Source organism: Trachymyrmex cornetzi, unplaced genomic scaffold (genome assembly GCF_001594075.2).
Source record: "Trachymyrmex cornetzi isolate Tcor2-1 unplaced genomic scaffold, Tcor1.1 scaffold16, whole genome shotgun sequence".
In the NCBI taxonomy this organism is placed as follows: Eukaryota; Metazoa; Arthropoda; class Insecta; order Hymenoptera; family Formicidae; genus Trachymyrmex; species Trachymyrmex cornetzi.
The window spans coordinates 957,390-969,617 of NW_017296201.1; the positions used below are offsets into that span (position 1 = coordinate 957,390).

At 30.9% G+C, this 12,228-nt stretch overlaps 2 protein-coding genes across 2 annotated transcripts; one reads left to right on the forward strand and one right to left on the reverse strand.

Annotated features, from left to right (window-relative positions):
- Positions 1-235: 235 nt before the first annotated feature.
- Positions 236-3,572, forward strand: Prp19 (pre-mRNA processing factor 19). Its single transcript, XM_018503703.1, has 8 exons — positions 236-257; positions 844-993; positions 1,061-1,335; positions 1,587-1,781; positions 2,021-2,198; positions 2,231-2,424; positions 2,730-3,070; positions 3,385-3,572. Exons 1-8 carry the CDS (start codon positions 239-241, stop codon positions 3,527-3,529), a joined length of 1,497 nt encoding a protein of 498 aa, XP_018359205.1. The 5' UTR covers positions 236-238; the 3' UTR covers positions 3,530-3,572.
- A 3,065-nt stretch (positions 3,573-6,637) lies between these two features.
- LOC108758610 (zinc finger protein 300) lies at positions 6,638-11,908 on the reverse strand. Its single transcript, XM_018503640.1, has 3 exons — positions 11,442-11,908; positions 9,512-9,655; positions 6,638-9,056 (listed from the first exon to the last, which is right to left on the reverse strand). Exons 1-3 carry the CDS (start codon positions 11,577-11,579, stop codon positions 7,215-7,217), a joined length of 2,124 nt encoding a protein of 707 aa, XP_018359142.1. The 5' UTR covers positions 11,580-11,908; the 3' UTR covers positions 6,638-7,214.
- Positions 11,909-12,228: the final 320 nt, after the last annotated feature.

A 12,228-nucleotide genomic window follows, 5' to 3' on the forward strand; every position in this document is an offset into this window, starting at 1 on the left:
GACGTCACACTTTGACTGCGCAGTGGGTATCCACGGCGTGAGCATACCCTTATCCTTATACCATGGTCACGCGTCGTATCGTCATAAGTTAACCAATCAAAACATCTCATCTCATAAGTAATCATAACCTCTCTCTCTCTCTCTCTCTCTCTCTCTCTCTCTTTCGTGACGCGCGCGTGACCGGCGTGACGACTGACGACGCGCTCAGTGGAAACGCACCCATACTTTAATCAAGAAAATGGCGCTATCTTGTGCGAGTAAGTATTTGTGGGAACATAAATCATGAATGAGTTATTTTTCATTTTGACTATCCTTATGTGATGCTTACATTTACACACAAATTTACACGACGATACTTAACACAAAATTACGTTGTTGAAGAAATAAGAAATTTCATACCGGCACAGTCAGCAAACATAACCTAAGCTCCGGTTCCGTTGCAAATATAACGTGCATGAAGTATCATTTTATCCTTGTTTGCAGAGTGTTAAAGAAGGATAAAATGATATCATGTGTATATTATGCATGCGGAACGCAGCCTTTTAGAATGTTTTAATGATTTTTATTCCTATACTAATATACGTATAATAATAAGATGGATGATTTGTTAATAAAAAGAAAATTTTATGAAAGTACAATTATATTTATCTTGTAAATTATATAATTGTAAGTGCTTATTTATAATGTTTATGTATACATTAATGTGTATAAATGTATCATGTATATAACTTATTAATTCATTTAGTAATACTTATAAAAAAGTTATAATTTATATATTTAAATCTTAACATAATAAAATTTCGAGATGTAATAAAGATTGTTATGAATTTTTATAATTTTCAGTTTCTAATGAAGTACCAGAGCATCCAGTAATATCTCCTGTCTCTGGCTCAATATTTGAGAGACGTCTCATAGAAAAATATGTGACTGAAAATGGAGTAGATCCTATTAATGGCAAGGAACTTGCCATTGAACAACTTATTGATATCAAAGGTACTTTTAAACTCATATTTTTTTTACATAATTATTTTTATTTAATTTATAATCTTTCCTGTTTTAGCAACTCCAATTGTCAAGCCCAAACCACCTAGTGCAACTTCTATTCCAGCAATATTAAAAATTATGCAAGATGAATGGGATGCTGTTATGTTGCATTCATTTACATTACGACAGCAACTCCAAACTGCAAGACAGGAACTGTCTCATGCTTTATATCAACATGACGCGGCTTGCCGTGTGATTGCTAGATTGACTAAGGAAGTTACTGCTGCTAGAGAGGCTCTTGCTACTCTCAAACCACAAGCTGGAATTGTTCAGGCTACAATCCCACAGCCGGTATGTTATCTAATTGCTTTTGAATTTCTTTTTAAATTATAAATATTTAATAATATCTTAAATTAAAAAGTTATATAGTTTTTATTATATATATATATAAATATATATAAAATAAAACCTATATAACTATATAACCTATATATAATATATACATATAAAAGCAAATATACATATATTTGTTTTCTAGTTTATGTATATTATAAATTGTAAATATGTTTATAATTTTTAATAAATTATATTTTCTTCCTTAGGCTGTGGCAGTAGAAGCTGGTGGCACAGCAACACAACCAATGGAACAAGCTGGTATCACTGAAGATGTAATACAGAAACTTCAAGAGCGAGCAACTGTTCTTACTCAAGAGCGAAAAAGGCGTGGACGGTCAGTACCGGAAGACCTTATGCCTCAGGACAGTATCCGGTCATTCCAAACTCTGGCATCACATCCTGTAAGCGTTTGTTAAGTGTTATAAAATTTTCAAAATTTACTGTGTCACTATTAAGGAGTTTTATAAATATATAATGTTACAAATATATAGTTTTTTTTTTTTAAATAGAGTCAGAGCTGCATTAAAGTAGAAATCTAATGGTATAATACACAATAACAATTATTATCTAATTCTAAAGATTTTTAAGAAATAAAAAAACATAATTATTACTATGTTAAAAATAATTATGTTAATTTTAGGGACTTCACTCTGCCAGTGTGCCTGGAATTCTGGCACTTGATATTCACAATGCAGATACTAGCAAGATTTTAACAGGTGGTGCTGACAAGAATGCTACTGTTTTTAACAAGGATACTGAGCAAGTAGTGGCAATCCTCAAAGGACACACAAAAAAAGTACGCACAATCAATTTAAATTGTCGTTTTATTCTTTATATATATATATATAAGTGATGACTGCGTCACCCGATACTACAATTCGTGTGTGGAACGTTGCTACCAGTCAAACAACATTATTATTAAAAGCTCACGATGCACCTGTGACTGGATTGTCTTTACATCCAACTGGCGATTATCTACTGAGTTCCTCTCTAGATCAACATTGGGCCTTTTCAGATATACGTACCGGCAGATTATTAACTAAAGTATGTTTTTAATTAACACACCATTTAATTAGGAAGGTTGTGGTATGATAAAAAAAGATCCTATGAATTTTTTTCATAGAAGCAACTGTTTCCATATACTATGACTTCGAAATTTGAAGAGTTATTCTTCTAAGAGGTAATGCACTCCTTTCCACACCACTTCATAGGCGCGTTTTTTTTTTAATGTGGTCTTGTAGGTTTAATTCATAAATGTTTTTTTTTTTTTTTTAAGGAGTTCATTATCTTTTCCTTTTTCTTCCCTCTTCCAGTCTCTTTTTCACACATATCATGCTTGATTGTTTAAGATTGCCGGACAAGCAGGACAACCGTTGACAACTGCGCAATTCCATCCTGATGGTTTGATTTTCGGCACTGGCACAGCGGATTCTCAGGTGAAAATCTGGGATTTAAAAGAACAATCTAATGTAGCAAACTTTCCGGGACACACTGGTCCAATCACCGCGATTAGTTTTTCCGAGAATGGATATTACTTGGCAACAGCTGCGGAAGATTCATGCGTCAAGCTTTGGGATTTGCGTAAATTGAAGAACTTCAAGACATTACAGTTGGAGGAATCTTATGAAGTGAAAGATATTTGCTTTGATCAAAGTGGAACTTATTTGGCTGTGGCAGGAACGGATGTCAGGTAAAATGTTGAACAATAATAAATTAAAGTAGATTGCTATACGAATAAATCAAATAAATATAATGAAAGGGCCAAGTCGAAGTTATCTTATCGAATTTATTAGTCCTTGATGATTATTAGTTATTCGAAAGTGTTGATACTAATATAAAGAATTAATCATATACTAATTAGTAAATTCTTATTAATAAAAGTCTTATATTAAACAAAATGTTTTAAAAAATCTTACTGTGTCTCAATTGCAGTATTACATATTTTAATAATTGTATAATGTAACTTAATTTAAGATTATATTATATATTTTTGTATTGTTTTAGGGTATATCTCTGTAAACAATGGCAGGAATTGAAAGTCCTAAATGATCACACAGCCGCTGCCACTGGCGTTCGTTTTGGGAAGCATGCACAATATATCGCGTCTACTAGTATGGATAGAACATTAAAACTGTACGGATTATCATAAATATAGAAATATACTGACCATTATTTTTAATTGGATTAGAAGATTACTTTGTAAATGTCTAATCGATTCGAGAAATATTGACTTAATTTTTTTTAAATGTTTCTTATGTTATTAAATAAAAAGTTTAGAATAAGTAATAAATAATGAACATTTTAAGTTCGTAAATATTGTAAGGTCTATTTAATCTTTGCATCTTGGACACAACTAATCTTCAAAAGTGAATCTAATGTAAATTAGGAATTTGTTATGCTTTTTTCTTTCAAATGCGAATTGTATGAGGATTTTTCAGCTAAGCTATAAAATTTTAAACGTTGCGTATTTTTACAAAAGGTATATTATCTTTATGTGCAAATAAATAACAAGTACGGTTGTGTAAACTACAACTTTGGTTTTTAATTATTAAACCATACGTGCATCTCTCTTATAGAAAATAAATATTTTATATAACATCTAAAGCGTTATTTTCTATATATTTCTTTGAAGTAAAATTCTATAAATGTAAAAAAGGTCTAGAAACACCCACTGTTATAATTAACAGTCAATATTAAACAAAAAATGACATTAAGAAAATATCAATGTGACTTTAAAAAACTTGAATGTTGAATAAATTAAATGAAACCACAAATGTCCCAAAAGTATTAAACCTTTATTAAGGCAATGTGGTGGAATCCCATTAAACAAGTTTTTTATAGTAAAAATTCTATATAAATATACAAATACGCGCACGCGTACGTGTGTGTGTAAAATCACTTATCTGTTACGTGTAATAAACACATATACGTCTTTATGAACAAAGAAAAGAGTATTAGCTTCTGATTATACATATGTTATCTTTTAATTATGTATATACGTACAAAATAGCTCATACTGCTGATTGCTTCGTAAAACTATAGGAAAATTTTTTATATAGGCAATTATTATAAATATCAACTCACATGATATCTTATGAGTATTCTAATTATACAATAATTCATAATCTTAACAATGAAAATCATGATTTTTGACAGCTCGTAACTTAAAATATCTGTTCTTACTATTGACATTAACTCTACTTAAAAACAGTTCATAATACTTATTTATATATATATATATATATATATATATATATATATATATATATATATATTCTACTATCAATCGCAACCATTTTGTCTTTGTAAATTATCTCATGACAACGAAGACTTGAATCAAGGCACTTGCTTGCTATCTTTTTCGTATAGTTTTGTATCAGTACAAGTAAAATACATTCACACATTTTATAAATTACATAATACTTTAAATATCTAACAATTTTTCTAGTTTTAATGTAATTACGTAACCGTGTAACACAATTCTTTTTTTTATATATAACACGAAAAAATCGTCATTTTGAAAAATCAAGTTATTTGCACATTTGAAGTTTAAAGATCACTTCGCCTGTGGTGCAAGATGAATTTTTGCAATTGTCTGAAAACCATGTATTTCTACGTATAATTTGTCACTAAATACGAAAATAACAAAATTATAGCAATTAAAAAAGAACAAAATAATGAAAAACAAAATTCTCTAATGCTATTATATAATGCTATTTATTTTAATCGCTTTAATTTTATCATTTTCGAATTCGGCGATAAATTTTACACAAAATTTTACAAAAATACACGATTTTTAGATAATCGCAAAATTGCACTACGGTCAACTTCTTTAAGCTTCGAATGTGTATAAAAAACACAAATAACTTGATCTCGCTTTAATCTTTATTTTCACGGGCATATCGATTTTTTTCGTGTATAAAAAATGCTGTCGCACGGTGTAATAACAATTACTGTAAAACGTACTCCAAAAGAGATTGAACGTCGTTGCAACTGTTACAACTTTTCTATGAATAAGATACGTGTAAAGACGTATAGAAAATATCGTTACTCTTGTTATAGATTATAGAATATTGATTTTGGAAGCCCTATTTCTAATGTCACGCATACATGCATACTAGCACGCACGCATGCACACACACATACGTATTATAAAATTTATAATAAAACTATGCAATTATTCGAGAAATCATACTTTTGGCATAATTCGCTGAACGTATTGTCTATATTACAAAATATGATAAACATCTCCCGGAAACTTACTATTCTTGAAAAATTTAAAAAAGGCGCGCATTATTACAGGCTAAGATACATCACGTTTCAGTATGACAAATTAATACTCACTGTATATAAACGATCGAATGAAAAGATTAAGGTATTGTAATGTTCCTAGACTCGACAATCTCAATTATTCAAATATGAAAAAAGACAAAATATTGCAATAATTCTGAAGATAATTTATGAACAGAAAATTAATGTAACCTCTGTCAAAAATAATACTAAAATTTGTTTAGAGAAAAAATTCATTATTGTAATAATCACTCTATTCTCTTAACACCTCTGTATTCTTGACTTTTTAAGGCACGTTGTCACATATACGTACTTTTTAGTTTTCAATTAATTTTACAATTTTAGTACAATGTGGCAAATAAATATTCAGAAATAGAATTCTTCAAGTAAAAGAAATCTTGTCATAAGATGACATGTAATATTTATCACTTGAAATTGCGTAGTATTCAAAAATACTTTGTACGTTTTAACTTGAAAAATCATCCTTGAAGAGGTCTTTCCTCCGAATCTTTATCTTTAACATGTTTTCCTTATTTATTCACTAATTTACATATTATATACTAAATATACAAGATATCCCCGAACGTTTTGGCGAGACTTTGAGATTTCGTAGGAATTCTGAGCAAAAAGTTTCCTATAAACATGAGTTGAAAAATACTTCCTTTTAAAAAGTTAATGTCCAAAAAACTCTAAAATTACGATTATTTTATACGTTTTTACAAATATTAGGGAATGCGATTTGTAACAAACAGTAAAATTGTACGAAAATTGTAAAGAATTCAATTATTTTTCAAATGAGATTAAAATGATTGTAATACATTCCATAGATTTTGAGATAATCAGTTTCAAATGTATAAAAAAGTTTTTTTTGGCTATCAACGAGCTTTTTTAAGTCTTCATATTTATGCTTTTATGACCTTAGCTAAAAATGAAAGAAAATAAAACGTTCGGAGACACCCTATATAATTATATAATTATACGTAGAATAAGAAAATAGATGATAAAAGTACTATTTGTCATCATTTGTCTCTGGCGTGATCAACATTTTCTCATTCTGTATATATTATTAAAATAAGAATGAGGTCGAAGGAAAAGATATTCACAGTCAGTATTCATAGTCCATTCTCTTATAATCTATGTAAGACCATCTTAAGTGCATTATTGAGCTTGAGATGTCATAAATCAATCACAGACTGTGTTAACATCTTAAGATATTATTTAAGATGATCTTGAAATAAGACAATGAATATCGGCTTAAGAATAGAGAGATTTGGTCCCGACGAGTTAAGAATAGGTGAGGGAGATAGAGTTCAGCTGTACTGCTAAAGAGATAAGAGCATTAGGAATGACATTGGGAATTCATCGAAGCACCAATTGTGTATAAGCAAAAGACTATCATCTTTGAGCAACTTCGAAATACTCTTAAGTATTCAATTTCAATATCTTCAATTCATCGCGAACTCTGGTCCAGTCTATTAAGAGATTTGTACAGATCTCTATAGTCTTTTCTCCTCTCCAGTGATTATTTATTATGAATTTTGTTATTACTTCTCGTTAACAGACGTAGTAAGAGCAGTTACGTTGTTATTGTTGGATGTAACTTTCTGTTTGCTAGCTATGCTAGTCTTTTTCTCATCGAAATGCCGTTTACGATGCACTTTCATGTTGTCGCGACGATTAAATTTTTTACCGCATTCCGGGCACGCGTGCGTCTTTTCTCCATGTACATGACGATGAGCAGCCAAATGACTCGCTTGTGCAAAACTCGCGCCGCATTCTTGGCATATGTGTTTACGTAAACCCTCATGCTTTAACAAATGCTCATTGAGAAACGCTTTAGAAGCATAACGATTATTGCAAACATTGCACACAAACGGCTTAGGATTGGAGTGCTGCAGTACGTGCGCTTTATACTTGGAAGCGACTTTGAAAGTCTTGCCACATGTCTCACACGTATATGTAGTCGCATGGCGAGTTTTGATATGTTCGTTTAGCACCGATAAACTCGAGTAAAGATTATAACAAAAGCGACAACGAAAATTACGCCGTTTTTTCATATGAACACTTGCGATATGGCCGAGTAATCGCGTGCGAAACGGGAAGACTTTGCCACAATATTCGCAGGCTAGATTTTGCGGTGGTAAATGCGACTTCATATGGATCTGTAATGAAACCTTGTGGTGATAACTCTGTTCACAGTCTGTACAACTGTACGGTCGTATACCTTTATGAACATTATCATGTTCAGCTAGATAAAATTTGGATTTGAATCGTTTAGGACATTTGGGACATTGTATGGGTCTGGGATTAGTATGCGAACATCGAATGTGCTTCATCACATCAGATTTGCAAACAAATTTGGCGTTGCAGACGACGCACGTATATTGCTTGATACCGAGGTGTGTCTTCACATGAACTGTACACTTATCTCGGCGTTCATAGAATTTTCGACAAAGTTTGCACGCATAACCATTCTGTGTTCCATTTACCACGTGCTCCACATTATCATCTACCTTAATCTCCTCGCCATCAATTTTAAAGAGCTCTTCTGGATTCTGTGTCGCTTCCAGTTGCTGTTCCAACTCCGCTAAATCTTTCAACTTTGCCACAGGACTATTGTTTTTCGACGACGTATTGCTCAGAATGCTATTGACAATACTGTTCACTTCTGTTCGGTTTTCGCTTTGCAACAAAGGTACGATTGCTGTATCGACTAGACAATAGCCCTGATCAGGGAAAACCCGTGCTCGCACTGTCGATACCTCATCATTTTGTTTCTTACACAGTTCCACAGTAAAGCTAATATCTTCGGCATCGTTATTCCGATTTCTTGTCTCCTTTACAGAAACGTCGATATCAGGAGAGCTAGAAACAATCGTCAATAATTTATTCAAAGCTGTAGTCGGTAATTGAATCGTCACCGATGAATCCTGTTGTTGCTGCTTCGGACACTGTTTTTCTGTATTCTCATTATTGCTATTACTATTATTATTATTCACAGAACGATTATTGGTGTTAGTTTCCACATTGTTGTGACTCCTTAATCTGTTTGCAATCGGAATCTTTTCGTTGTCCACCACAGATGAATCTGTGCTTTGCCTGCTTCTAAGCCAACGAGTCGGTGATGATTCTGTACTTTGAGTCTGTACATTTTTTCCTGCATTTTCATCGTTGCACTTGGAAACTTGTTGCTGCTGTTGCTGACTACGAAGGCTCCTTAAAATCTTCGAGGTGGTATTTCTTTTTTTCTGTTGTTCCACTGGATCCTTGGCTACGTCTTCGATTTGATTGTTTCTAGTAGAATTAAGATCTTTTTCAATACTGTTGTTATTATCTGACGATGACGTACCCACCAGCACTGCTGATTCTTCATTTTTTACCTCTGTCTGGAGAGAAATCGAATTAGAAATGTAGGAGTAAGTAGCAGAACATGTCTCTATTTTGATACATGCATAAATTTAAAATCATTTCAGAAATTGAGCTATTTTTTCAAATTTTCATAATATGATTCACACAAATATTTTACATTGACTTATTATTTATTTAGAATAATTTTTCAATAAAATGAATAAAAAATACATAATAATTTTAACGTAAAAAAATGTTTGATAGTACTGCATTAAAATTATACATTTTATTAACAAGTAAAAAAAAAAAAATATTTCGTGAAACATCGCTCATAAATTGTTTAATTATATTTTATTTAGTTATTTATATGTATTTTATTATTTCATAGAACTTGAATTTATACTAATATTATGAAATTGATACAACATAGATTAATTATGATAAAAGAGCGATAGAGCAGTAGATAAAATATAAATAAAATATAGAGACTTACAGATTCCGTTAATGGTGGAAGATTGTACTGATCACGTAACACCTGTTGGGTGCGCAGACATTCCTCTTGAAAATCACAAACAAATTCAAGTTTACCCAGACACTGAACACAAATCGCTTTGGGAAGAGGATCCTTCTCATCTATCTATGATTCACAAATGGAAGTAACATAACAAATTAATAATCAAATTTTAAAAAGTAATATTTAAGATATAATTTCTCCAAAAATTATACTCGTGATATACATACTTGGGGAAAAAAAAAATATCTTAAGCCACATATAATTTTTATACTAGTTGTTGTCGCTTTTACTTTTTCTTTCTATATAAAATATTAATCATAAATATGACTACTCTGCTCTATAGATGTAACAATTTATGACATATCATTAAATTCTGGTCCTCACTAAACTTAATGATACCTGATGACAACAATAAGCTTGAAATTGTTAACAAAGTTAAATTGATAATTTTCATACAGTTACATTTACTATTCATAATTTTTAAAAAAAGTTTACTATTTTCCTTTTCACAAAAAAATTATTTACACAAGCATAAACATAATTTGTACAATAATCTTGTAATGTAATTATATACACTTGTATATTTGAAAATTAATACAAGTATTTCTTGTATACTTATTATTTTTCAAACAGCAACAATTTCATAAAAAATTCTGCAAGAATCTTGTTCATAAAGTAATTTATGTAAAATATCTATTATTAGTTATGATATTAGAATAAGTATAAAAAAATCTTTTGGTATCCTGAATGAGATTATGACGTGCTAAAAAAAAATATTATTAACTACCAATATTTAGACAAATATCTTTGTACTTTTTCTTAAAATTTAGATGTTTTAAGTCTAATCTACAATGTACATTGTTTCCTGCCTTTGTTTTCTTGCTTTTTATATATTTATCACCCGGAGCCGACAAACGTCATCATGTTACAATTTGTCTCTTCTGATTACCAAAGAAAAACATTATTTCACATAAAAATATTAAAATACAGACCGATAATCAAGATTTGTTCTCATACTAATACAGCATTCTTTTTGTTATTATTGTAAAGATTAAGCGATTATTGTTTTTGCATCATATTTACTGCAAAATAGAGGTTTACTGTAAAATAAACTAACCTCTTCAACCTAATCTAACCTAAATTATCAGCGTTGTATTTAACTCGATGTTTCTTGTTTTCTTGTTACCCAGTTTTTTTTGTTTTTTCTGTCGCCTGAGATAAAAATTGACGAACTTCAGAAGAGACAAGAAACATGTGAAAAGAAATACAATTATAAATAAAACAGTGAAAAAGGAGGAAAAAGGCATGAAGTAATGAATAAGAAAAAGGAAGCAAAGAACCACAATGTAGATTAGGCTTTAAGATTGTCATTAAATAGTTACAGATTATTGCAATATATTATTGATTAAAATTGTTTAATTTCTTAATAAAAAAAGAAGTGATGAAGATGAATAAATAAAAGAGACAAGATTAACATTTCAACATCAGTTATACAAATCTCAGTGCTTTATTTTTTAATTATACTAAATGTCAAAAACCTGTTGTGTATTCAATTAAATCAATTATTTTAAAAAATTGTAATAATCTTCAAGTATTTTGAGAAACATTGAAACTAATAAGCATTACAAATAGCAACTAATTATAGTTAGGAAATAAGATTTGTATTTCAAACTCAAAAGTTTCGATATCCTGATTTTGAGAAAAATGTTCCTTGCATTGATAAATATAAAGCATTAAAGCAATATGTAAATTATACAAAGAAATAAAATATGTTGCATATAAATATACACACTAATTTGAAAAAAAATTATAGTAGAAAAGAAAAAACTTTTTGGTACTATTTTTTTCTAACACCATACTCAGGTTAGAAAAGAGAATACTTATCAGGATTGAAAAGTATATAACTCACCAGGATATTAATTTTCCTGTGAATCTTGAGACCAAGATAACGTTTGATACCTTCCTCGCCGAAAACATCGATATAGATTTTCTCGTACTGGCCGCAAAGCCTGCACATTTTCGCCTCCCCCTCTTCCGCCACATCCATTCTTATGTATTCGTCAGTGCTTGCTTACATACACGTTTTACTACCGCAAGGTGGGAATCGATGGAAATCCACGCTCGTCGTTTCGTATCGCATAAGCAACGCTTCTTCCTCTATCTTTACTTTTACGAATTTGCTTGTTTTTTTTGGTTTTGAAAGAACACAACAAAATAAATGTTCTTATCGTTCGTGACGCCAGAATGTGAACCGAATACTACGAAGAAGGGGCGAAAATGGAGACAACTACACTGGCGTTACTACTTGCTATGACAATTCGACACAAGAGATTCTTGTGGATTCTCGGAGAGTAATCACATTTGAGCCAGACTTCAGTCACGTCCACAAATTTTTTAATACTACATAACATTCAGTTTTCAATACCGCCGTTAGTGGCGCCCTCACTGCATGATTATTGGCTCCTGGGGCTCTATTCTTGAAAAGAAATTATACAAAAATCTAGGGAAATGCTACAGTATACGTCACGTATACTATAGTATTTCCCTAGACTTTCGTATACGTTTCTTTTCAAGAATAGAGCCCCTGGGGGTCGATTCTGTATCTTCAAACAAGGTGAAAATTACAAAAGTGAGCTTTAAGCGGGGAGCACAGACTCTTGCATAACGCATAACACGTAATGCATAAGAATATGTAC

Bases quoted from the DNA above. Each gene is read 5' to 3' on its own strand.
- LOC108758610 (XM_018503640.1), bottom strand. From the start codon at position 11,579: ATGGATGTGGCGGAAGAGGGGGAGGCGAAAATGTGCAGGCTTTGCGGC. The intron at 9,656-11,441 runs GTGAGTTATATA...TGTGAATCATAG, and splicing joins ACAGGAAAATTAATATCCTG to ATAGATGAGAAGGATCCTCT. The intron at 9,057-9,511 runs GTAAGTCTCTAT...ATTTCTCTCCAG, and splicing joins TTCCACCATTAACGGAATCT to ACAGAGGTAAAAAATGAAGA.
- Prp19 (XM_018503703.1), top strand. The intron at 994-1,060 runs GTACTTTTAAAC...TTCCTGTTTTAG, and splicing joins ACAACTTATTGATATCAAAG to CAACTCCAATTGTCAAGCCC. The intron at 2,425-2,729 runs GTATGTTTTTAA...TGATTGTTTAAG, and splicing joins CCGGCAGATTATTAACTAAA to ATTGCCGGACAAGCAGGACA.